This window comes from Abramis brama (genome assembly GCF_963993115.1).
Source record: "Abramis brama genome assembly, chromosome: 16".
Lineage (NCBI taxonomy): Eukaryota > Metazoa > Chordata > Actinopteri > Cypriniformes > Leuciscidae > Abramis > Abramis brama.
In genome coordinates, this window is record NC_139978.1 from 35752436 (window position 1) to 35780053 (window position 27618).

General features: G+C 37.6%; 2 protein-coding genes across 4 annotated transcripts in view; one reads left to right on the forward strand and one right to left on the reverse strand.

Moving 5' to 3' along the window:
- Window positions 1-27618, forward strand: part of pi4kab (phosphatidylinositol 4-kinase, catalytic, alpha b) — a 66352-nt gene that overhangs the window by 27969 nt on the left and 10765 nt on the right. The window contains exons 19-46 of one of the 3 annotated variants that reach the window (XM_084086655.1): window positions 1322-1372; window positions 9454-9562; window positions 9690-9826; window positions 10378-10511; window positions 11468-11550; window positions 12179-12249; window positions 12327-12451; window positions 13893-13974; window positions 14098-14181; window positions 14257-14346; window positions 15309-15428; window positions 15510-15551; window positions 16382-16396; window positions 16610-16702; window positions 17435-17591; window positions 17678-17805; window positions 18874-19032; window positions 20135-20286; window positions 20778-20885; window positions 20972-21099; window positions 22601-22759; window positions 23447-23526; window positions 23640-23839; window positions 24649-24739; window positions 25831-25998; window positions 26099-26152; window positions 26999-27119; window positions 27193-27322. In XM_084086655.1, coding sequence (XP_083942781.1) covers window positions 1322-1372; window positions 9454-9562; window positions 9690-9826; window positions 10378-10511; window positions 11468-11550; window positions 12179-12249; window positions 12327-12451; window positions 13893-13974; window positions 14098-14181; window positions 14257-14346; window positions 15309-15428; window positions 15510-15551; window positions 16382-16396; window positions 16610-16702; window positions 17435-17591; window positions 17678-17805; window positions 18874-19032; window positions 20135-20286; window positions 20778-20885; window positions 20972-21099; window positions 22601-22759; window positions 23447-23526; window positions 23640-23839; window positions 24649-24739; window positions 25831-25998; window positions 26099-26152; window positions 26999-27119; window positions 27193-27322 — 3071 coding nt within the window. The remainder of the gene's footprint in view (window positions 1-1321; window positions 1373-9453; window positions 9563-9689; window positions 9827-10377; window positions 10512-11467; window positions 11551-12178; window positions 12250-12326; window positions 12452-13892; window positions 13975-14097; window positions 14182-14256; window positions 14347-15308; window positions 15429-15509; window positions 15552-16381; window positions 16397-16609; window positions 16703-17434; window positions 17592-17677; window positions 17806-18873; window positions 19033-20134; window positions 20287-20777; window positions 20886-20971; window positions 21100-22600; window positions 22760-23446; window positions 23527-23639; window positions 23840-24648; window positions 24740-25830; window positions 25999-26098; window positions 26153-26998; window positions 27120-27192; window positions 27323-27618) is intronic. The other 2 variants (XM_084086656.1, XM_084086657.1) reach the window with 2 other exon arrangements.
- serpind1 (serpin peptidase inhibitor, clade D (heparin cofactor), member 1) lies at window positions 2642-8659 on the reverse strand. Its single transcript, XM_084086697.1, has 5 exons — window positions 8561-8659; window positions 7381-8294; window positions 5806-6079; window positions 4514-4658; window positions 2642-4288 (listed from the first exon to the last, which is right to left on the reverse strand). The coding sequence occupies exons 2-5, from the start codon at window positions 8291-8293 to the stop codon at window positions 4097-4099; spliced, it is 1524 nt and encodes a 507-aa protein (XP_083942823.1). The 5' UTR covers window position 8294; window positions 8561-8659; the 3' UTR covers window positions 2642-4096.

Genomic DNA, 27618 nt, shown 5'->3' on the forward strand with positions numbered 1-27618 from the left:
AACCAAGACAATCTGATGTTCGTCTAGGAGAATCACTGCCGGACTGGGAGGCAAATCTTCTGCCACTGCTAGAATTTCGTTTGATATTATCAAAGTTTGATATCATCAGTCATTAATAATCAACTGTCAGTGAACATGTCAAACTAACGATCAGAGACTTCAGATTTTAGGATTTGCAAAATTTGTCTCAGATGGCAAAATCCCGGCCAAAATCGCACAGTGTGCGCCCGGCTTAACACTTAGGCTACGTTCAGACTGTCAGACCAAATCCGGTTTTTGTGCATATCCGACTGAAATCCGATCAGAATTGGCTAATGTGAACAGCAATAAATCACATGAAATGCGTTTCAAGCTACATCAATATGTGGTTTGAAATCCTATTAAAATCACATTCCTGGAAATCTGTTTCAGTCTAACCGCTCTGATCGGATTTCACGTGGTTTATGTGACTTTCTGACGCCACATCAGACGTTGTTAAAGGAAACATGCTGAAAGTCGCTGCCGAAACAATGCTGTGGTGTTGCAAAGTGCCGGATGAGCAGAAAATCACAACGTAGCCTTATTAACTCTTTCCCCGTCAGCGTTTTTAAAGAAAAGTTGCCAGCCACTGCCAGCATTTTTGATCATTTTCACAAACATTTCATGGCCCCCAGAATATATATTGTTGTATGAATATATGAACATGCAATATATCAAAATAAAAGAACAGAGCCTCTGCTTTAAAAAAATGTTTTATTCGAACTTCATGCATATTTTTTTTTATCAACCCTTGAATATTTGCGCCGGTTTACGCCTTCATGTGTTTTCTCTGATCGGACAGACCAGCTGTAAGTGGAACTGTTTTAGCAAACCAGATAGTTATCTGATCAGTAAAAACTGAATTGCCCATGTGTAGGAAGGCCCCAAAAAAAGCAACATTTTGAACAAAAAGCTGAGAAAATCTCATTTTTGTCAGAGACTATGTCTGGATCAGTTTCAGAACGATGATGAAAACACAGATGGAGTCAATCGAGTCCATCAGCACCCCTTAGAGCTTCACAGTCCTGTAACTCGTCCTGGGTCAACATTTCACTCAGTAACATCAGGCAGTTTTGATTCATATTCTGTTTAATGTGTTATTTTACATGTGCATGAGCAATGCTGTTAGCGCTCGTTTCTGCTGTTTTGATCCGGAGAGTCTGTACTCTTTCAGAGGTTGTGTTATAGCGCCCCCTACAGTGAATACAGATCAGTGGTGGGAAAGAGTTAAAAGGAGGATTCTAGAATGTTTCGGTCTGTCTAGAAAACGGTTGTAATTTAGTTTTTTTCTTTTCTTCGCTAGGCATCCAGCAGTGCTGGCAATCTAGGTGTCCTCATCCCTGTAATCGCTGTGGTAAGACACTCACACAATGACACACACCCACACACACACACACTCATTCGCACACTCATTCACACACTCACTCATTCACTCACTCACACTCGCACACAGACAGACACACGCTCTCACACACACACACACACTTACACATTTACTCTCTCTCTCACACATTCACACACACATTCACACACACACACTCACACACACACTCACACACACACTCACACACACACACACACACACTCATTCACACACTCGCACACAGACAGACACGCTTTCACTCACACACACTTACACATTTACTCTCTCTCTCACACAGACAGACACACACACACACTCATTCACATACTCGCACGCACACTCTCACTCACTCACTCACTCACACACACACATGCACTCGCCCAGACTTGTTCACTCACTCACTCACACACACACACACACACACACACACTTGCACACTTATTAACTCACTCAATCTCACACACACACACACACACACTCGCACACAGACAGACACACACGCTCTCATTCACTCACTCACTCACTCACTCACTCACTCACTCACTCACTCACTCACTCACTCACTCACTCTCACTCTCACACACACACACACACACACACACACACTTACTAATTTACTCTCTCTCTCACACAAACACACACACACACACACACAATTATAATAGTATTATAAATAATAAAAAATTATACTAGAAATTATAATATTATTGCAATATTTAAATGCCAAAGAAAACGGCCTTTTAAATATTATAATTGCAATATTTTTCTAGTGTTGTTTTAGATAACTAAATAGTCAGTCGTTGATCACATTAAGATGAAAATATAAGTAGCAACATTTTATGGGCCTGTTTCACATCTTATATAATATGCAAATGTTAATGGAAAGGAATTTTTTTTCCCCTATTCTCTCCCCTTAAATGATTTATGAGCTCTCCGAGGACAAGCACGCGTCTGAAGATCAAAGAATAAATTTGCCGAAAGCATAAAAATAACGAATCAAAGATTTTGTCTACGTAAAATTAGATTAGATCTTGCTCTGCTTGTCATGAGATCCTGCGTTATGTTTAAAAAAAAGCAAGATCTGTCTCTGGTCTTGTTGGATGCTTCATGTCCAAAAATCGTAATTAGGTCTTGAGCGTTTGTGGTTGGACTTTAACTTTCCTGACAAATATTTACTTGGCTTGCAAAATGTTCTGCAGTGTTGTTGATGTACTCGAGCGTTGTTTTTATGCACCCTTTGAACAGATTACTTCAATAAACTAGTCCTCTGATGCATTTTATTTTCAACAACATGTTCTGCCTCAAAAATACACAGATGTTTATCATTTAATGAACTTACAGTCATGGTCAGAATTATTGGCACACTTGATGAATATGAACAAAGAAGCATGTGGAAATAAATTGCATTGTTAAACAATTAAAAATTGGGGAAAAATCTCATTATGAAATAAATGTTTACAATTAAGGACACCCTTCTATTCCTTTTATTTGATTCAGCACTGTTTTTGCGACTTCCTTTGGCCAGCTCTGAGTTGTCTTCTATAATGCCTGAGTTTGGAGATCAGAGATCTTTCCTCTTCAGTTTTCCACAGGGTTCAGGCCAGGGAACTGGGTCCGTCATGGCAGAGCCTTCATTTTGTGCTCAGTGACCCTTTGTGTGTTGTTTTAATATTTGTTTTGGATCATTGTCCTGATGGAAAATCCAACTACGGCCCATTATCAGATTTCTAGCAGAGGCCGTCAGGTTTTGATTTTCTATCTGTCGGTATTTGCTAGAATCCATAATAACATGCATCTGAGAAAGATATCCATGACCTCCAGCAAAAAGATAGGCCCACAACATATAAGATCCAGCGGTATCCAGTGGGCATGGGGTACTTTATATCCCTGTGTGCTCCGGAAAAAAAAAGTTTGCTGCCAAAAAGCTCTTTCTGACCCCAACACTCAACTAATTTCTGAAATTCTCCATCTGTGATCATTTGAGAGTCTTTGGACACCTTTCTCCTCGCTGTGCATTAGGACGATATAAATGCCTTTTCCAGGCAGATTCATAACATTTCACGTTGATTGGAACTTCTTAATTATTGCCCTGATGGTGGAAATAAGAATTTTCAATGCTTTAGCTATTTTCTTACCGCCACTTTCTATTTTCTTTGATTTTAGTCATTGTGATGAAGGTAATGTGGCCTTTTGTGTTTTCTCATATTTATACTCCTGTGGAACAGGAAGTCATGGCTGGATAATGTTCCTAGTCAACATGGTGTGCAAAAAAACATGTTAATATGAATGGCAATATACTTCAGAAATATTGTAATCATAAGAATGTCTAGGGGTGCCAATAAATTGTGGCCAATGTGCATTAGAGAAAAACATTTGTTTCATAATGTGATGGTTTTTTTCCACTTTCAATTCTTTTACTTCAATAAATGCTTATTTTGGCGAATATTTTGAATGAAAGATCAAAAGGATAAACAATGCAGATTTATTTTCACAGCCATCTTTGGTCATATTTACAAGGGGTGCCAATAATTCTGACCACGACTGCATTACTTTACAAAACTCAATTTACTTGACAAACAAACACAACCATCATTCTTATCTGCTTTATATCTGGCTACTATTATTTTATATAATTTTTTGGACTAACTTTTTAGTTTCATTGCTTCACAGTGATGCATCAGCCGTTGCATGGCTGTATTGTGTTGGTGTGTCTGATTAACTCTGTGAAGGGTCTACCACACGTCCCATGAACACGACGCAGCCGGTGCGATGCTCGTAGATGAGGAAGAGAAAGGGCCGGTCCACCACAAAACGCGTCTGTGTTGATAAAGGCATGAATCCGACGTGTGTCAATGCTGCTGCCTCTGTGCCTTCTTCATTCACTGTAATGGTGCCCTGATGCTTAAACTGAGAGAGAGAAGAGATTACAGGAATGAAGGGTGCAATGAAAGGTCAAAGAGTATGTGTTTGTAAGAGATTAGGCGTAGGCGTCACTCTCAACATAACAGTGAAAAGGCCTGTTTCTTACATCTTGTGATGCATATTTAATTCAAAGTCAGGCTTATGTGCACTAAGATATGTGAAACAAGCTATGAGTTGCATTCGTTTTGCACGTGTCAGTCATTTAATTACCCAGTTGATGATGACCTTCTCGGAGGTCATAGGGGAAAAGTCGCCCTTTTCAGTGAACAGGTCCGTCAGGCCCATTTCCTTCAGGTGCTCAATCAAGTCATAGTTCTGCTCCAGCTTAAACCGAGGGAAAACCACCTCTCGAGTCCTGCCCGAGACGAGCACAACAAGAGAAGTTTGATTGTTAGAATACAAGGTTACACTTTATTTTGATAGTCCACTTTAGACATTTTACTAACTATAAGTAACTTTTCAACTACATGTCAGCTAACTCTCATTAGAGTATGAGTAGGCTGTAGTAGACTGTTAGGTTATGGTTAGGTGTTAGGGTTGGGGTTAGGAGAATAAGTGTACTTGTAAGTTACTTATAGTCTGTAGAATATCTGTTGGGGGACCAACACAATAAAGAGTTAGCAGATATTAAGCAGACAGTCTACTAATAATCTAATGATAGTTAGTTGAAATGTAGCTCCAAAGTTACTTATAGTTAGTAGAATGTCTAAAGTGGACTATCAAAATAAAGTGTTGCCGAATACAATTGAAGAATGATTTAGCCAATTAGGACGTGTTCCTGGATTGACATTTTTTTCAAATCATCATAATCAAACTCTGTCTGAACATAATGTACTGCGCTTTATACAATACAGATTGTTTCAAAGCAGCTTTATAGTGATAAACGTGACAATAAGGATCATTGATGCTCATCAATTCTGCTCTATAGCAGCTCTAAAATAGACTAGTGTCATTTTTCAGTCAGTTCAATGTTGACTCTGTTCTGTTCAATAACTGTGTAAAGTTAATCAATTATGATAAGAGATCAATTCATCTATAAGCAGCTCTAGAGAAGACAATAGTGTTGTTATTCAACTCAGTTCCGTGTTGATTCAGTTCTGTTCAATAACTGTGTAAAGTTAATCAATTATGATTAATTTAGGAGATCAATTAATCTATAAGCAGCTCTAGAGAAGACAGTCGTTATTCAACTCCATTCAGTTCAATAACTTCAATAGTTCAGCTATACAAGCAGTGGTTTCATCATCCAGCTCAATTCAGTTCAAGATTTGTTCTCATTCTGTAGTGTCAGTGAAGATATTACTGAATATCATTGAAATCAAAGGAAAATAATTGGTTAAGAATGATTTGTTTAGAACTAAACCTAAACTTAGCCCTAGAATCTGAGTGTTATTCCAGGACCATTAATAGTTCGGATTTTTGTCCAGCACTTCAAGTGATTGAGTCATTGGCATTAAAGTGCCTCGCAGACTTGGTCAGACTAGTGTTTTATGGTGCTTTACCGGTTGGTCATGTTGTTAAGCCACTTGTTGATCAGGGTTGGGGAGATCTCCTGCTCCAGGGATCTCATTCCTGAGAGTTTCTGAGGCACGGCGATGAGCATGCTGATGTTCCCGGTGTAGGGAAGCTGAAGTATGTCGCAGTTGAGCTCGTGGTCGGCCGCCGCCAGGTAACTCCCTTTGTTCTGCATCATGGGAACACGCACCTGCTTTTTCTCACTGACACGGAATTGCCGGTAGTGTGTCAGTTCCTTCGGGAACTTCTGCTCCCACGTACCTGCGTTTGTTGGGGCAGTGGAAACATGACACTGTGGTGTTATTAGTGAGCTGCATGTAATATCATTTTTGACTTCTTTGACTATTTACCTATTTTTCTATATTTGACTATTTTTGACTTGACTTTTGACTTCTAATCTGTTTAAAGTAGGGGTGTCCAATCGTGCTCATGGGGGGCCACTTTCCAGCAGAGTTCTGCTCCAGCTCTAATTTAACACACCTGAACCAGCTAATCAAGGTCTTTAGGTAATGTGTTGGTAATGAAGTTTAGGAAGGTAGCCCTCCGTGAGCAGGGTTGGCTTCTTTGATCTACAAGTTTCCCTGTTGAAAAGACAAAACAATTGTCCTGGTTTATGGTTGTTTGGTGCAAGCCTAGTTAGCATAGCTATGAGGTTCACCAGCAAAACTTCTTGTAGCCAATAGGGGCTTGCGCACCGGGTAGTTATAGGAACTTAGTTATAGGAACTAGTCACCAGGGTGGTTCTCCGAGAACTAAATGTTTCCCTTGGGAAATATTCCTGGTTGCATTCGCACTGGCTGTAGGAACTCTGAAGTGACGTAAGCTGGCCGACAGTGACATCATTTAAGCGTTTCATTCAATGACGTCAACAACTGGAGAATGGAGGACGTTGTGATCGGAGCTGTGTTTTTGTTGTGTGTCGTGGGATTCGTGTTGGAATCTAGACGTATAAGTTATGCGATGGAAAGAGCAAAAAGAACGACGAAATCTCCTTGCGGTGCTACATATCATCGAGGCTGAGAAAAGAACTGTTAACATTAGCTATCTGTATATGTCTTGTTTATGTCCATCATGCAGTTTTATCATGAAGTAAACTGTACGTTTACACTGCTTTTTAAAAACTGCGAGGTTAAACCCTATTCTGAGGTAGCATTTGTTCCCCAAAATGCGTTCTTAGAACTAAATTCATTCCCAGTTCCTGCAGTGCGAACACACCAAAAAGTGGGTACTTCCACCATTTGTTCAAGAAACTATGATAAGGTTCCTCTGGTGCGAAACTGAGGCTGGTTAGCCGGGTTCACAAGAAAGACAATGCATGTTTGACCAGCCTAGTAGCAACGAGGAAGTCTTGCTGATTAACCTAGTGAAGATGCTGGTCAGTTCAGTCGGGCTAAATTAAATGTTGCATTCAATGGAAGTACACAAAACATTTCACATCGTGCATGATTATTTGCTTTAGGATTGATTGCCGACTATACAAATGAATGGGGTAAACCATTAGTCTTACTATAGAGTTTCAGACTTTAGGTCTTGACCACCAGAATGGGCTTGAATTGGTTCACCTTTGAAGTAGAGGTAGTTCAGGAGCATCACGGCCATGTTGGGGTCGACGCTCTTCAGCGGCTCCTTTATCAGACCTTTGGTGATTTTCTGAATGCGTTGGTTGGCCTTCACGAGGAACGCCGGGTCAGCAAAATCCACAGACTGCGGCTCGGCGAAGTAGTACGTCTTCGCGTCGGTACGGAAAGCCTCCTGTACTTGGACGTTGCGTTTCACATACAGGTCATTAACGGAGCGCAAAGTGTAGCCGAAGTTTCGTCTGAAGAGCCTGTGTGTGAGTTTGCGGAAGAGCTTATGCACGGTCGAGTTATCGTAATGTGAGCTGGCATTGACGAATTCAGCAAATCCAAGAGTTTGGTAGAGTTGCTCCTGAGTGGTTGGTCCGGCTCCCAGAGACATCATTCCCATCGCGATGGAGATCCCGACAGGAGCAAGAAGAATGTTGTCCGTCTGGTTAAGTCGATTGCGCAGTTTCCGATAAAGCCGACACCCGAAGTGACCGTTGACGACATTGATTCGCTGGAGGCGCGTTTGCCCGTTGAAGAGCCGCAACAGGCGCGCTCTCCGTATTTTGGGGTCACTTGGCTCCGAGAAGAGGTCAAGGTCAGGAGCAGGCGTGGAGATCTCATCTATGTGATCGCCTTCGCTATAGTCATCCTCACCTTCTGCCAGGATCTTATCGAAGTCCAAGTAGTCTTCATCTTCCAGTCCCTCCAGAGGGAGGTCGTTCGTGACCGTGTTTTCCCGATGGAAGTCCAACGGGATGGACTCAATGTCTGTGTTCCCTCCATGTGGAGAAAGTCCACGGGCATCCACCAACTTTTCCTTCTCGAAGTGTAAACTGAGGTCTTTGACCCCAGCCAGAGCGGGGCTACTCAAGAGAGAGGCTACGACTATAACCTGAAAGATCCACATCCTATGAAAAAAAAAACAAGCATATGGGAATATTGAACGATTGACAGCTTCACTTGCAGATATTACACTCGGAAATCTAACACTCAATGCTCATACGCATGTTGCAAAATCCAGGGCCGTAACCCCCATAGACACTAATGGGGACTCCCAATAGTGATTTCCAATTATTCTTAAAGCTTTTGGTTACTTTCTTAGCTTGATCTCTGAAATATCACACCGGTGTCTTATTAAATCTTATAGTCTTTTATGCTAGTGTGAGCTTCTTACCTGCTCTTTCCCTCTGGAATCTCTCTGTGTGTGTGTGTGTGTGTGTGTGTGGACGTCCGTTTGTGGATTCGATCCCCAGCTGGACTTTGAAGTGGCTCTTCACTGATCAAACAGTAGCGAGTTCAAACATTCCTCACATCTGACTTTATTTAACCCTTGAAATGCACGCAATCCATTAATACTAGGTGCAAATTACTACAGATATGCTGTAAATGTCCTCTTAGGACTTACATTACCCCAGTTAAATTACTTGGGGTTAATCCTGATATCACTGACAGCTGTATTAAATGTAATGAGGAAACAATGTTTCATTGTAAGAAAGGGTTTTTGATGTGATTTGCGAACTGACTGAAGAGAGTTTCTCCTTCAAAGCGAAATTGTGTTTATTGCATATTTACCGTCAATTTAGTTGTACATGTAAGTTTATAGATTTCGTTTAACATGGGATAATCTCCTGATGGATCAAATAAATGTCATTTAATCTTGCTTTAGAAAAACTGACATGTATGAATAGAGAAAAGTAAATGATTTTAATGATATGGACTCCCTTTTTATAATTTTTTTGACAAACAGATCATGTGCAATGTTAAATAATGTTGACTGTAAACTGATAAAGTTACTGATACTGTATTGATGACTAACAATGTATTTTTTACTTGATTTTTAAAATATTATTTATTTATTTGTATAATTATTACTTTATTTAAGTGTTTTTATTATTTAAGAATAATAATATTGCCCTTTTTTGTGTTTTTTTATTTATTTTTAAGAACAGTGACGGCACACTGCTTTTTTTGTAGAATATATTCTTTCTAAAGAATTACCATTTTAACTTGCATTTTGATAATGTTTTTGTATTTAAAGTATTTAATTTGCTGTTTAATGTGTCGCAGCTGACCCGCCGATTGCCTGCCATTAAGGAGGCCAAGCCTCGCCTGCAGAAGCTCTTCAGAGATTTCTGGCTCTATTCTGTGGTCATGGGTTTTGCTGTGGAAGGATCTGGTAAGGAAATAAAATCATCACTGACAGCGTTTAAACATGAATTCACCACGTACTCATCAGAGCGCGTTCTCAAGCAGGATTTCTCTCACGGTATTTCTACAGAAGTGTGTGTTTGCCTGTGTTTTAGGTCTGTGGCCTGAGGAATGGTACGAGGGAGTGTGTGAAATCGCCACTAAATCGCCACTGCTCACGTTCCCCAGTGGAGAACCGCTGCGTTCAGAACTCCAGTACAACTCGGCACTGAAGAACGACACGGTTACTCCGGTATCAAACACTCTCACTGTCTCAGTGCTGTTTTACATTTGTGTTAAGTATCTAAATTACTGTTAACTCTTACAGTAAGTGCATCGTCTGTGCTTCAGACGTTAATTATTCCTCAAATCATTTGTCTTGAGGAGAGTTACTTTACTAAGTTATCTGGCATTTTATGTTATGAATATTGTTTGCTTTTAGACTAACGGTTTTGTTTCTAAGTAGCTTTTGGATTAAAGTGTCTCTAAATGCATAAATGTAAATGCAAGTGACCAGACTGATGATTTTCACCTACTGATAAATAAAAAATATATTTCTTATTTACTTATTTGATATAACTCTCCTAAGTTTTTACAAAAACAAATAAAAGTATGCAAATTAACCCTATTTATTTCTGAGTTAACTAGGTGCCATTCACTGAACATGCTTCGTGTTGAAGTTATGTAGCGCACTACTGTTTGACACTTGCATACTGCATGCTATTTTACAGTAGTAGTGTACAGTATATACTAGTTTCCCATTCTGTAAAGCCCTTGTTTATTCAAAATTCTCCTTTTTTGAAGGCGGAGTTGAGTGAACTGCGCAGCACCATCATTAATTTGTTGGATCCGTCTCCTGAAGCTGCCGCCCTCATCAATAAACTCGACTTCGCCATGTGCACGTACCTGCTGTCTGTCTACCGGCTGGAGTATATGAGGTTAGAGACGCTTGAACTTCTGTTTTCAGTCTTTCTGACTTTCTTTAGATCAGCTCCTCTCATTATCCACCACTTTCCTCGCCTCATTTGCACGAGCAATGGGAGTAAATTCAGTTAAACTGTAAAAAATCAGCGAAAGGTTCGATATATGAACACAATAAGCATTTTATTTTACACCGTTACTACACAGAGCTGGAAGATCCCGTGAGAAAGCTCTTGAATTCGCCTCAGTATTAATAATATCGCTGCAAGATCTAGTGATTTTAATGAGTATACGCTAACTGTAACTATGGTGTTGTGGCAGAAATAGTAAAATTTTACATTATTCATTTCAGGGTTTGTGCAAACTTTGAAATTCAAGTGAAATTCAATCACTTTTCAAGGGCTTCACACTCTTTCCAACACTTTAAACCTCGACATATTATCCAATTTTAATGTTAGTTTTCCTACATCTTTAAACTAAACACTTTCATAGCAAACAAACACTTTAATTTGAAAAAAAGACATTACCACTTTAACCAGTAGATGGCGGCACAGGAGCACTGATTGACTTATTATTAGCCATTTCCACTCCCTAATATATGGAAAAAAAGTAGGAAGTCACAGTCTCATAAAACAAAAACTTTTCTTCAAATTGTGATTGAATTACGCAGAAAGGTAAAGAGTGCTCCATTTATAATCTGTGTGAGAGTGTGTGTGAGAGTGTGAGAGTGTGAGAGTGTGAGAGTGTGAGAGTGTGAGAGTGTGAGAGTGTGAGAGTGTGAGAGTGTGAGAGTGTGAGAGTGTGTGTGTGTGTGTGAGAGTGTGTGTGTGTGTGAGTGTGTGTGTGTGTGTGAGAGTGTGTGTGAGAGTGTGTGTGAGAGTGTGTGTGAGAGTGTGTGTGAGAGTGTGTGTGAGAGAGTGTGTGTGAGAGTGTATGTGTGATTTACCCATCTCTCTCTCTCCGGCCTCCTCAGGATGTTGCACTCGAACGATGCCGACCGCTTCCAGGTGATGTTCAGATACTTCGAGGACAAAGCCATCCAGAAAGACAAATCAGGTCTGAAGCTCAACACAATTTCATATGGTTGAGTAAAAAAATTAAAAATGTTTTACCACAGAAGAAGTAAGCATGTGTAAAAATCTAGTTGCAATTATTCAATGCATATTTTCCACACTGTTTTTAATTAAACGAATGTGAAGAATCATATTTATTAATTTACATTTTTATGCACCAATATGATAAACAGCAATATTTACCTACATTATTTTTTACCAGAACATTTTGATATGAGAAATACGACATTCTTAAGAATTTTAAATAGATGAACGGGTGTTAATTACTGTAATGTTCTGTAAATGTGATTTATCTTTTGTTATTATATTTGAATTAATTATACGTATTTCATTTCATTTCATATACGAACTTCTATTTCATTATATCATCGAATCAAGAGTTTTGACTCAATTCATAGAAATTGAGCTGATTTGTGGAAGGCAAATAAATGGAAACTCTAACACTGTTATTGAATCTCTTTCAGAAAATTTAAGTTTAATCACTTGAATTGGAGGAAACCAATTGTTGCTTAGTATTATGTAACCAGCAAAATCATTGCTATTATATTGTAGATATTGAATGCATGACACAGCCCTAGTTCTGACGTGCTCTGCCTCTTTGTCTCCATCAGGCATGATGCAGTGTGTGATCTGTGTGGGTGATAAAGTCTTCGATGTTTTCCTGCAGATGATGGCTGAGAAGGTGAGTCGAGTGTGTGAAGATCTCTGAATGCAGTATTGATCGCTCATTATTGATAACGGCTTTGCTTTGTGTTTCAGCCGAAGACTAAAGAGCACGAGGAGGAGCTTGAGCGTCATGCTCAGTTCCTATTGGTCAACTTTAACCACACCCACAAGAGGATCCGCAGAGTCGCGGATAAATACCTCTCAGGACTTGCCGAAACGTAAAATGACTTTCTGCTAAACGCTATTGAGCTCCCTACCTAGACAACATATTAAAGCATCACTGATGATGTAAACTCAACAATTTCCCCCAATATATATGTGTTCCTTGTAGTTTTTGTGTTTTTTTTTAATGCTTATTACTATTAGAGTATAGAGTTCCACACAAAGTCTGCAAGCACTGTGAGTTTAGGTTGCATTTAAGTTGCTTTTGAAAGGACAAAATGCGGCAAATGTCTTCCCAAACTTGTAATGAGAATCGTTTATAAACGATTATGAACTCAACAAAAGAGTTCTTGGGTCTCCCTGCAGTTTTACTCCGAAATAAAACCTCTATAGTTTCATGTTTGAAAGTAAAGAAATGTAGACCGACATAAATATTATAATTGTAAATTTACTGTTGTTCTGTAAAATAAAATTATTATTTTCATTATTTTCATTATTATTATTATTATTTAAATATATATATATATATATATATATATATATATATATATATATATATATATATATATATATATATATATATATATATATATATATATATATATAATTTTTTTTTTTTTTTTTTTTATTACATTAGTATCATTGCTATAGTAAAATATTATTTTTTTATTTTATTATAATTTATTATAATTTATATAATTTAATATTAACAATAATAATAATAATAATAATGTATTATTAATAATAATTAAAATTACGCTTATGATTAATAATAAATGTAATAGTAATATTCCTATTTGTTTCTCTCACACAAAAACAAACTAAAAGCTTAGATCTATCAAATCACTGTTTGTCCTCTATATTGATGTAGTAATAATAATAATTATATAAAAAATGATGCTGATTATCATTATTATTAACTATAATTTTTTTGTATTTTTATTGCAGTAGTATTATTGCTATAGTATTTTTTTTTTTTTTATGAATAAAAAGTATAAAAGTATTTAGGAATTTAATTATATTAATTTAATAATAATAATAATAATAATAATACAAAAAACTAATTTTAGTATTATTACTGCTATAGTAAAATATTTATTTATATTAATTTAATAATAATAATACAAAAACAATTTTTAGTATTATTACTGCTATAGTAAAATATTTATTTAATTGTATTAATTTAATAATAATAATAATAATAATAATACTTTTTTTGTATTGATTACATTAGTATTATTACTATAGTAAAATATGTATTTATGAATTTACTTATATTAATTTAATAATATAAATAATAATAAATGATTTTTAGTAATATTACTGCTATAGTAAAATATTTAATTGTATTAATTTAATAATAATTTATTTAAATTGATTTAATTGTAATAATATTAACAATATTTTTATTATTTATTTTTATTACAGTAGTATTACTGCTATAGTAAAATATTTATTGCTTGAACACAGTCTGTGAAATCTCTGTTTGTCGTCTAGGTTTCCGCACCTGTTGTGGAGTGGGAGAGTTTTGAAGACCATGTTGGACATCCTGCAGACTCTGTCTCTGTCCCTGAGCGCCGTCAGTACAACACACACACACACACACACACACACACACACACACACACACACACACACACACACACTCGTGACCGATATAACTCTCACATGTCATTCACTTACCCTGACCTCTGTTAAACAGGACATCCACAAAGATCAGCCGTACTACGACATCCCAGACACCCCGTACAGAATAACGGTCCCGGACACGCACGAGGCGCGAGAGGTGAGACGGAGCCTCTGAGACATGAATGTGCTCTCGATCGGAGACCGATGTTTTGACATGTTGTTTGTTGTCCAGAGCATCGTGAAGGACTTTGCCGCTCGCTGTGGAGAGATCTTGAAGGAGGCCATGAAATGGGCCGCCTCCGTTACCAAGTCTCATCTCCAGGTGAGCTCAAGTCACACACCATCAGTGTTGGGGAAAGTTACTTTTAAAAGTAATGCATTACAATATTGCGTTACTCCAAAAAAAAGTAACTAATTGCGTTACTTAGTTACTTTTTATGAAAAGTAATAAGTAAAAAGTAATAGTAAAAAGTACATTTCATTTGAGTTACTTTCTCACCTGGGCTGGGCTAGCTTGTTTTGTTTTTTTTACATAAAAAAAAGTTAGATTTTTGGCAAACATTAAGGCTCTTTCACACCAAAAGTGAAATGCATAAGCCTCAGGCGGAAGGAAATTTAAATGTATGCGCCTGTACAGTAGAGGCTCAAACAAATTGCATTTAGCTGTTTTTATTCATTTTGAGGAATACTGAATGTTTTCGTGCAAGTGAGATGAGTAAATGCATGTTCACATTTAGACTAGAACTACAATAACCATCATGTTCACACACAACACCTTAAAGTGGTAATAAATTACCAGGGGGACTCTCCCTCTTCCTAGCAGAAGGATTTGTGGGTAATGTTAGCTTTCACCAGAAATAGTTTACCATCTGAGGTACTTTGGCAAACTATACGATGTGAATTAGATGCAGTGTTAGTTTTAATCAGCCTAAGCTGGAAACCAGTCATCTGGTTATACTGTGGTATTCTTTGAATACCATGTAAATACAAAGGTTTATGTTAATCATGACCGTTCAAAAGTTTGGGGTCGTATGAATTTTTAATGTTTTTGTTTTCTGCTCACCAAAGCTATCAAAAATACAGTAAAAACTGTGAAATATTATTACAAAATAGCCTTTTTCTATGTGAATATATTTTTGAAGTAATTTATTGAAGACTGGAGTAATGATGCTGAAAAAGTCAGCTTCAGTGTCACATGATCCTTCAGAAATCATTCTAATATGATGATTTGATGCTCAAGAAACAGTTGCGCTGGAACCTGTGATGTATATGTGTGTGTTTCAGGAGTATCTGAACAAGCACCAGAACTGGCTGTCGGGTCTGTCTCAGCACACGGGTCTGGCGATGGCCACCGAGAGCATTCTCAGCTTCGCGGGGTACAACCGTCAAAGCACCACGCTGGGGGTGAGAATACACACGTCACACACACAGTCCCGCTTACAAACACACGTCCCGACGGTAACCGATGCTGTGCTCTTACGGTAGATGGTTACTGAGATGGTAACTGAGGTTTTTGGGCAGATTAAGGTAAGATTAAGGCCAGTCTTTTGAAGAAAAACATCAATCATTTTAGAAAGAAGATTTATGATTTATTGAAATCACTAAATTCAAAAACTGATTGACTGAACATCTGAATATGTATATAATTTGAATGTGATCACATTTCACTGATTATTTATTTATTAAATTGTCAAATCAGTTTTATTTATATAGATCTTTTCATAATGCACATTGTTTCAAAGCAGCTTTGAAGATAATATTTGCAGTAATTATGTATTAAATATTGTCAGCTCTTTTAGCAGTTAATGCATACAGCAGTTTATTATGAGATTATGTATGCATTGAGCCAAACGTCCTGCTACATTTACTATAGTGTTCAGTATAACACTGTATGATGCACTGTATCCCACAATGCACTGCAAATTTGACCTTAATGTGGACTATAATGCATTATAAACATTAACCTTATGAATGAATGTAAAGTAGATTCTTCGAAACGGTGTGTGTTGTGAAGAGTGTTACACAGATTGTGCTTTTCACAGTACGCTACTTAAAACTAACCAGATATTTCTGACTAAAATCAAATGTGAGATGTAATATTGATGATTCCTGTAGTAACACTTTATGAATATTCATTAGCACTGTTGTGTTCATGTTATGCCTGTTGGTCTTTTTGTTTTTTGCATGGTGTGCGCTCTGATGTAATTTTGCAGCATGTTTGCGTATCATTTGTCATTCTCTTTGTTTGTGCCGTTACATCATTGCGTCTCTGCTAACTCATCTGTGTGTGCGCTGTGATTGGTTGGCCCTGGGTTTGGTGGGTGTGGCCTGCCGTGTGTCCCTCCCCCTCGTCCCAGGCAGCTTTTCCTCAGGTTGGTACTCAATGCTTTCAGTTGCTTCGTCTTGTTGAACTCTTGTTCCGTTCACAGACCCAGATATGTTTTAATCATAGCAGTGGATCGGTATATTCCCGCTGCTCCTCCTCACAGCACGCCTGATGCTTTATAGACGAAGGACGAGTCAGGAATGTGCATTAGTGATGTTTTTAACTGTGAAGAGACTGAATCAGTTCCCATCATGCCCAGGTTACCCAGCTGACGGAGCGGCCCTCCTGTGTGAAGAAGGATTACTCCAACTTCATGGCGTCGCTCAACCTGCGGAACCGCTACACCGGAGAGGTAAACGCTCTCAGTACGGTGTTGATGAGTGAATCTCATGAAACTTGACTGGAACATTATTTCTTTATTTTAATTTTCTGTAAAAAATAATCCGAAAATATTAAAAAAATTTATAAAAAAAAAAACTTTATTTATTTATTAATTTTAATTTAATTCATTTAAATTTAAATATTTATTTGCTTTCTGACATAATGTGACTTTTTTTTTTCACAGAAAATTTAAATAAGGAAATAAGAAATAATATAAAGAAAGTTATATTCCATAAAGAAAGTTTATTCTTAAGACCAATTATTTAAGGATCAGTATATATTTTTTATTTATTCATTTTAATTTAAATGTTTTTTTTTTAATTATATTTAAAATTTTAATTTAATTAAATAATTTTAATGTATTTATTTGCGTTGGGACATACTTTTTTCACAGAAAATTTAAATAAAAAAATAACACATTCGTATTATTTTCCATAACAAAAGTCTATTTTTAGGGCCAAAAGGAATATATATATATATATATATATTCATATATATATATATATATATATATATATATATATATATATATATATATATATATATAAGCCCATAAAAATCTGTATTTAAATGGGCTTAATTTTCATACCATTTTTTCTTTCTTGTTTTTGAGTTGAAATATGACCTGGACATGTTTATGTGTCCGTAATGCAATAGCAGAGCATTTGATTGTGTGTGTGTGTGTGTGTGTGTGTGTGTTGAGGTGGCTGGGATGCTGCAGTTTGCCGAGGCGACGCACAGCGAGTCGAACCCCAGCAAACTGATGATCTCTCAGATGAGCGACGCTCTGGACGCCAAAAACTCTGACGCCTTCATGCAAAACATGTTTAAGATGACCGCTCTGTTCATCAGCACTAAAGGTAGCGCACACACACACACACACCGTCACACAGACCGCATCGAATGCATGATGTTTGAGTGACGCACACAAACGTCTCTGTCTCAGACTGCGATCTCCAGCTGCTGCATCACCTCTGCTCGTCTCCTCTGAAGATGTTCACGGAGCAGGGCATGGAGACGGCCATCGCATGCTGGGAATGGCTTCTCGCAGCTCGCAGTGGAGCTGAAGTCCAGGTAACTTTAAAGGGATAGTTCACCCAAAAATCAAAAAATAGCCGTGATTTACTCACCCTGAAGCCGTCCTAGTCAAGTCAAGTTAAGTCATCTTCATTTATACAGCGCTTTTAACAATGTAGATTGTTTCAAATGAAGGCCTTCTGAAGTGAAGTGAAGCGATGTGTTTGTGTAAGAAAAATATCCATCTTTAAAACTTTATCAGCTAAAATAACTAATATGTCTATTATATATTAATATTATAATAATAATGACATATTAATAAAATAATCCAAAGTTTTAAATATGAACATTTTTCTTACACAAACACTTCAGAAGGCCTTGTGGAGCACTTTTATCATGGATAGATGCACTTTTATCATGAATGGATGCACTTTTATCATGAATGGATGCACTTTTATCATGGATAGATGCACTTTTATCATGAATGGATGCACTTTTATCATGAATGGATGCGCTTTTATCATGAATAGATGCACTTATCATGAATGGATGCACTTTTATCATGAATGGATGCACTTTTATCATGAATGGATGCACTTTTATCATGAATGGATGCGCTTTTATCATGAATGGATGCACTTTTATCATGGATAGATGCACTTTTATCATGAATAGATGCACTTTTATCATGAATGGATGCGCTTTTATCATGAATGGATGCGCTTTTATCATGGATGGATGCACTTTTATGATGGATAGATGCACTTTTATGATGGATAGATGCACTTTTATGATGGATAGATGCACTTTTATGATGAATGGATGCACTTTTATCATGGATTGATGCACTTTTATGATGGATAGATGCACTTTTATGATGGATGGATGCACTTTGATGGACTTACAAAAAAAATACACCCACTAACTCCCATTACAAAGCTTGGAAGAGCCAGGACATTTTTTAATATAACTAATTGTGTTCGTCTGAAAGAAGAATGTCATATAAACTTAGGATGGCTTCAGGATGAGTAAATCATGGGCTAATTTTCATATTGGGTGAACTATCCCTTTCACTATAACAGCATCACATGCTGTGAAAACCCTGTGTTCATGACTTGTGTGCAGTTCATGCGTGAGATGGCGGACGCCTGGCAGATGACCATCAAGCTGAAGATGGGCTTGTTCTCGGAGACCGAGTCCGAGGCCGATCCTTTAGCGGCTTCAGAAGAGAGTCAGCCACTGCCTCGTCCACCCAACGTCACTCCGCATTCACTCTGGATCGAGGTCTGGATTATTGCTTACTACTTCTATTACGATTTATGCAGAATATAGAATGCATACTGTATGTAAATAAAACTGACTTGACTTTACACAGTGCTTTTCACATTGTTGTTAAAGTCCCCCTGTGGTGAAAATCCAGTTTTTAATGTTGTTTATGTGTCTATGTGGTGTTTTTAATTTGCTTTAAGACAAACTATGTGTGTAAATGCATAAGTCAACTCCATTGCTGAGTATTTTCTCCTTAAAACTGCAGTGAACCAAAGACAGTCTCAAAAACACGCTTTGAAATCGCTGAAAAATCATGTTTTCAAAGGGGAAAAAAAAACGTTTAAATGTGCAATTTTAGTGATCAAAGATAAGTTTTAAGGGATAAAATTGACTAGTAAAGTGTTTTTTTCTACATTAATCAACATCACCCCCATTCTAAAATTTAAAAGGCATCTATATTTTATTAACACCAAATTTATACACTGAGAAATGAATATTATAAATCAAAAATTTGTTTTAAGTTGCATTATTATATATTTTTTCCTCTACTCACTATTATAATGTACTGTTAAATACATTATTTAATTTTAATATTTATATTAATCATTTTTATTTTATTTTAATCTATCTTAATCCATTCAATAGATTAACTATTTTAATAAAAAAGTATTCATATATCTGATATCTATTTTATATAACACCCTTTTTATACACTAAAATTAAATAAATAATGATTATTTTATTTTATTTTAAATTTAATTATTTTATATTATTATTATTTTTTTATTTTAGTTTAATTTCATCATCTGTATTTAATAGAATAATAATATTTTACTCACATTTTTATTCATTTATTTATTTTACTTTAATTTGCTTATTTATTATTATTAATTCAGCTGCTTTTTTTTTACAATTTTTCTCTAGACTTGGCTAGTTAAACATACAATGTAATGAGTACTACCATTTGAATATACTTATTTTATACTATTATATAAAATAGTATGTACTATTTTTATAAAACAGTAGGCATTATAGCTACTGTTTAAAGTGACCACATATCATTGCATTCCCCATATGAGTGATTTTTGCAGTTCTGTGTGTGTGTGTGTGTGTTTAGTTTCTAGTGCAGAGATTTGAAATTGCGAAGTACTGCAGTGCCGATCAGGTGGAGATCTTCACGGTTCTCCTGCAGAAAGCCCTGTCCATCAGCGTCGGGGGACCCAAGAGCTGCCTGAACCGACACGTCGCCGCTATAGGACCCCGGTTCAGGTGAAACACATTTTACAGCATTTACACTATAAACTACACCAGTCAACATTTGAAGTGGATAAAAAAAAGTTCATCAAAATTGTCCTAAGACAAGAACAGGTATTGTTCAAAATTAATGTATTACTTTGATGAAAGGTTTTGATCAACTTCAAATGTTGACTACTGTATTATTTGTAACTAGCTTATATCTGTATGTGCACATATAAATCATAAATGGTCAAATTACCATCATATAAAGCTACTGTACGCACACACAGTTAGCACATTCATCCCAGCACACAGCATTGGTAATTATACGTCATAAAAGCCGACCAATCAGGTTAACACATCCCTGTGCCTTTAGGTTTGGTATCTTTAGTTAAAAATGTTGTTAAAATGCCAATGTGAACGCTAAGCAGACCAGGACAAAAACATTTGTTGTTGTTTTTGTGCATATAAACACATGTGGTATTGTTGTATATAACCTGCAAGTGTTGTAATTGTGTGATCAGGCTCCTGACTCTTGGTCTCACTCTTCTGCACGCTGATGTCGTGACCAATGCCACCATCCGTAATGTCCTGAGAGAGAAGATCTACTCTACAGCCTTTGATTACTTCAGGTATTATGAACTCCTACACCGGCAGGGGAATGTGTAGTGTCTCTTGCAGCGAACTGAATGTGTGTGTGTGTGTGTGTGTGTTTCAGCGTGGCTCCACGATTCCCCACTCAGCCGGAGAAACGCCTGCGCGAAGACATCAGCATCATGATCAAGTTCTACGCGTGTTTGCTGTCGGATAAGAAATACCTCACAGCCATTCAGCTCGTCCCACCAGGTAAACGAACATCATCGACGTTCATATGAACGATCTTCAGCTCAAATCCACCTGACAGGTGTGATATTATGGGTGTATTTGGGTGCTTTATTTTCACGTCAAGTAGGGGTGTAACAATACATTGATATGGATCGATGCATTGATCAAACGTCTAACGATACGATGCATCGATGCCAAACGTAAAATATCGATATATGGTACCTTTTATTTTGACACTCTCCACATCCTCACTTAACGTCCATTAGGGGTGGAACGGTACATGTATTCATATTGAACCGAAACGGTACGGGCGTCACGGTTCGGTGCATTAATATACACGGAGAATAAAAGGTATAAAAATAAATAAAACTTGCGTGCAAATTAATTAATGTAAAGCGGAACTACTGTTAGATACGCGGGTTCTTTAGGGACACCTAATCTGTAGCTCCGCCTTAGCTCTGAAGCTCTGTGGCTATAATGAACAGGCTGCGATGTCAAGATTGCAATGCTGGAATATGTTGTGTGCGTATGCGTGCGTGTGTGTGTGCGTGCGTGCGTGTGTGTGTGCGAGAGAGGCGCGGGCGCGATCGAACAGTGGAAAAAATTTAAAACAATAATGTGAACAGCTATACAAAAAAATCTGAGCAATAAATCGGAATTGAGCACTAAGACTCGCAGTGTGAACGCAGCCAGAGACATGTAAACGGACCAAAAACAGGACATGATGTCACAAGATGCGACCCTAAAAAGGACAGAATGCTCAAGCATACCCGTTTTTTCCTCATCATAGTTGTCAGAACCACGTCTCCTCACAGCAGATCTGTGTTTGTATGTGTGACGGAGGGATTCCTGCTGCTGTTTTGACTTTTAGGTTTTATAAAAACTAAAGAGAAGAGAAGAAAAAAAGAAGAGTTTTATAAGCTCTTCATGAGTTCTCAGCTGGTCAAAATCCCATCATATGTAGCTACACACAGACAGCGAGAGCATTCAGCCCAGAACACAGCATTGTTTTGGATGTTTGGTAAGTTTCGTCGTGAAATTTTATAAAAGCCGACCAATCAGGTTGTGAACTTATCGCTATGCCTTTAGGTTCTGTATCTCTAGGTTCGGTGTTAAAATGCCAATGTGAGCGCTAAGCAGACCAGGACACGATGTTTTATTTTATTTTTTGGTCTGGACCAAACAAACCAACCGAACTGAACTACAAGTGTGAACACAACCTAAATAAAGCTATTCAAACTTTAAGAATTATTATACATGCATTTTTAGGAGTCTCTCTGAGAGACTAAATGGAATATTTGTATATTTACAAACTCATTTGTCACGTGGCGGGGATCATTTAAGATGAACTGAGGTAAAAAGGTGATGAAAAATAATACAAGATTATGAAAAAGAAACATTGGCCAGTTACAGGACCTGAAATATACACTTTTCTCTTAAGCATTTATTTACATCTTAACCTAAAAGAAAAGTTAATGGACATGTTATTTGTTTGGTACCCATAAACCCTGTGTTTGCTCAGACCCTCAGGACGTGTCTGTGAACAGTCTGTCTGTGATGGCCGTGACGGACTCGAGGAGCAGTCTGGACGCGGCTGTGGGATCCAGACAACAGGCCAATCAGGGCTGGATCAACACTTACCCACTGTCCAGCGGAGTCTCCACACTCTCCAAGAAATCAGGTACACACTCACTCTCTCTCTCTCTCTCTCTCTCTCTCTCTCTCTCTCTCTCTCTCTCTCTCACTCTCTAGCATCCTTAATCTTGTAGCATCCTTTATCTCTCTGACCTCACACCACATAAAATGCTCTACCAGTCAAATGTTTGGACACATCTGCTCACTTTTTAATCTGTTGTCCACATGTCAGAATATTAATATTGATGTAGTGATGTAGTAATCAAAACATGAGATACAAATGAAAATTCGGTTCCAGTTCTGTTCGCTCTGGATGTTCATCAACCAACTTCACCAGGTCACATGTGTGTTGCACGCTTGTTGCTGTTCCTTCACTATCCATTTTTGTAAATAAAATCATACACATAAATTGGGCTTATTTGTCTAAAAAACTAATTTCTAGCATGTACCTTTCAAAAGGAGTTTAATGCACAGTGCACATTCTACGATTTTGACTTTTCCCAGACGAAAGATGGCCAATCGTGGTGATCTCTGTGCTCGTGGCTCCTAAACGCGGTTTTCTTACAGTGTCATAAATGTAGCATGATCATCTCAGTGTGTTTGCTGCTACGACCTACGTCAAACCATGAGCCAATAAAAATGCAACATGAAAACGATTACCTTGAGCTCCTTTTGTAAAATTGGCATGCTTCTTCATCATATGATCATACTCGGATATTAAATTATTTTGTAGGTCTGTCAAAGAAGACGAACCGAGGAACGCAGCTGCACAAATACTTCATGAAGCGCAGGACGCTCCTGCTGGCCCTGCTGGTGAGATTACAGTGATGTAATGAATATGCGTCTCTTTACTAGAGATATCATGACTTTTAGTAGTATGTTTTTAATTAGTATATGATTAAACCAATGATATTTGTGGTTGTTAGGCCAGTGAGGTGGAGCGTCTGACCACCTGGTACAATCCTCTGGGCAGCCAGGAGCTCCAGATCTCAGCAGACCAGTCTGTGGAGACCAGCATCGCCAACTGGAGGTCCAAATACATCAGCCTGACTGAGAAACAGTGGAAGGACAACGTTAACCTAGCGTGGAGCATCGCGCCGTATCTCGCCCTGCAGCTGCCGGCCAGGTGAGAGACCGCATGCACGACGTTTGCATTTATATTTTATGCATTTGGTGATGGAGTTTATATTTTATGCTTTTTATATTTTATGCATTTGGTGATGGATTTCATATTTTATGCATTTGGTGATGCATTTTATATTTTATGCATTTGGTGACGCATTTTATATTTTATGCATTTGGTGACGTATTTTATATTTTATGCATTTGGTGACTCGCATTGTGTTCAAGGTCTACATTCATCCGATCATGCATTCCCTGAAAATCAAACCCATGGTTTTGGCAGAGCTCCAGGAATGATTAAAGTCCTCAGGTCTTTACACTGGCTCCCAGTTAGATTTAGGATTGATTTTAAAGTATTATTACTGGTGTATAAATCATTCAATGGCCTAGGACATCAATATATTGCAGATATGCTCACTGAATAAACCCAACAGATCACTCAGATCATTAGTTTCACATCAGCTAGAAATACCAAGGGTTCACTCTAAGCATGGCGAGTCCGCTTTTAGCTATTATGCTGGAACCAGCTTCCAGAGGAGATCAGACGTGCTCCTACAGTATCACATTCACATCCAGACTCAAAACACTTCTGTTTAGCTGTGCATTTACTGAATGAGCACTGTGCCACTGTTCGTCCGACTGTTTGTACTATACTGTATTTTTATTTATTTTTATTTATTCTTATTTCTTTTTATTATTTTAATGTCTTCTCTGTAAAGCACTTTGAATTGCCATTGTGTTTGAAATGTGCTATATAAATAAACTTGCCTTGCCTAATAATATGAAATGATACTGAAAGTGATATTTTTCCAGGTTCAAGAACACCGAAGCCATTTTCTCAGAAGTGACCCGCTTGGTTCGGCTGGATCCGGGAGCGGTCAGTGACGTTCCTGAGGCTGTGAAGGTGAACATCCAGAACCCAACAGAAACACATGATCAAATGAACGAGTGATAGACCGTAGTCGGGTAGACATCATTTAATTTAATCTGACATGAGGCTCAGAGCTACAGTTTCTTCAATATGTTGTATTGTCTAGGGTCTTATTTTCACAGCCTGAGTTTTTGTCCTCTGGATATTTCTGAAATATATATTAAGATGAACTACTTAAGGTAAAAAAAAATTGCAGGTAGGGGCGTGCAATATTGACAAAAATCATATCTCAAAATAAACATTGAATATTGATATTTTGAAATGATTTAAAAAATGAAAGATGCTTTAAATGTGAAAATAAACACACCAGTAGGTGGCAGCAAGTCACTGTTAATGAGTGAGTCATTGAGATTCAACCGATTCATTTAAATGGCTGATTCACTCAGGAACGAAGCATTTGACTCTCTTAATGAGTGAGTTATTGAGTCATTTTATCAACTGATTTCTACTTTCACTGCCGTGTGTTGCTCAGAGATGCTAAACAGTCCTGTGGTTTTGTTTGGAACCATTTCCAATTTTTCCCATTTTCATTGGCTAAATAGAGCAAAAACAGGTCTAAAAGTCACTTTATATTAACTTCTTGTTTACTGTTGTATAAAATCAAAATCACATTTGTAATCATGCTGATATTTGGAGAGAAACGGCACTCTTCGTGTTATATTAATTAACTATATTAAATGATATAAATATAAAAGTCAGGTGTTTTTGCCTCCTTATCTTAAATATTGAGAGAATTCTATATGCATTTTAATAGAGTAAATCACGTAATGTAGGTGTGTTTTTGTAAAGTGAGGGACATACTTGATGATAATGTCAGATCACATATCGTTATTTAACAATCATGATATTATCGCACACCCCTAGTTGCTGGACCTAAACTAAACTCTTTTCCTTATGCATTCATATAAATTTTAACCTAAAATCTTGCTAATGGAACAAATAAAAGTTCATGGACGTGTTATTAGTTCAGTACTCATAAACATTGTGCTCCCTCAAAAATACTGACAGTTTGATTTATTGGATCTTGCGTAACTGAACGTGTGTGTGTGTGTTTCCCGCTGCAGTTCTTGGTGACGTGGCACACGATTGATGCCGATTCTCCGGAGTTGAGTCACATCTTGTGTTGGGCTCCGGCTGATCCTCCCACAGGCCTGTCGTATTTCTCCAGCATGTATCCGCCACATCCGCTGACCGCACAGTACGCCGTCAAAGTCCTGCGCTCCTTCCCTCCTGTACGCCATCATCATCAGCATCACTATATTTCTTTAAAGCTCTCTATCTTGCGTCATTTTGAGTGTCTTTATTAATGTATATTTTACTCTCGTTCAACAGGATGCTATTCTGTTTTACATCCCACAAATTGTTCAGGCTCTCCGTTATGACAAGGTATGGTGTGTATGAAATTAAAAGTTAAAGTGTCCCTATTATGCTATTTTAAAGGTTTCTAGTTTTGTTTTGGTGTCTCCTACAGTAGATTCACATGCATCCAAGGTCAAACAACACTTTAATTTTCTCACAGTCTCCACTTCAGCATCAGCTCTTCTCCTCTCTGAGAGCTGCTCTGCTGTGATTGGTCGGAAACCCAAACGCTCATTATCATATCTGAATATACGAACAGTAACGATGGCTTGGGTTTTACCGTATCAATCTCATCAAAGTGGATTTGCTTTGTCAGCAGAAAACAGCGTCTTCTCGACATGAACAACACGAACCAAACTCTTCCAGTCTCAGATAAACTACAGTATTTGAGGGCGGAGCTAAGAGACGCTGCTCAGCCAGTCAAGACCAGAGACTGGCATTATGCAAATGTGTAACATTGTTACACTAACAGGAAGTGAGACTGAATTACTGACGACTCGTTTCAGTTCAGAATCACTTCTTTCTTTTAGGAGACAAAAACTCTATTTATCTGCACTTTGATCTGTGAAACTATGCAGAGCTTTTACATTCACACACAGCTCTATTACACTCTACATGAAAGATAATATCCTAAAAAGCATGATGGGGCACTTTAAATAACTTTTCATATAATATGGACAAATAATGGAAAAATTATTTGCATATGCCAAGTTAGATTTGTAAAGGTATAAATCAAGTTTCATGCATCATTTTAATATTTTGCAAAAGTATAAATATGTTGTATATGCATGTATATTGCATTCCCCATTTTCTCTCCCTGACTTGTTGATTGCTCTGGTAATATACGGTGTGTGTGTGTGTGTGTGTGTGTAGATGGGGTACGTGAGAGAATACATCCTGTGGGCGGCACAGAAGTCTCAGCTTCTGGCACATCAGTTCATCTGGAACATGAAGACCAACATCTACACCGACGAGGAGGGACACCAGAAGGACCGTAAGTGCTCCTCCCCGACATCAGTCGATGTGAAGAGCTCTTCAGTGATGGTTCTTCTGTGTGTGTTCTCTAGCGGACATCGGGGAGCTTCTGGAGCATTTGGTTGAAGAGATCATCGGGTCTCTCTCGGGTCCAGCGAAAGATTTCTACCAGCGCGAGTTTGACTTCTTCAACAAGATCACCAATGTCTCGGCCATTATAAAGTAATAGAAACCTGCCGTTAGCATCCGGTTGTGCTCCGGTCATTCTGATTCTTTTTCACAAAATGCTAGTTAATGTTTTCACATTGGAATAAAACTTATTGACTTTGCTCACACAGGGTTTAACAACTTTCCAAAAAACAATTTGGATAATTTTCATTCTTTTTTGGGATGTTTTCCCCCCACCTTGTTAAACTTGTGTTGTTCCGGGTCAAAAATGACTGGCCTACAGAAAATTGCTTGCAAGGCAAGTTTATTTATTTAGCACATTTCATACACTTTGGTAATTCAAAGTGCTT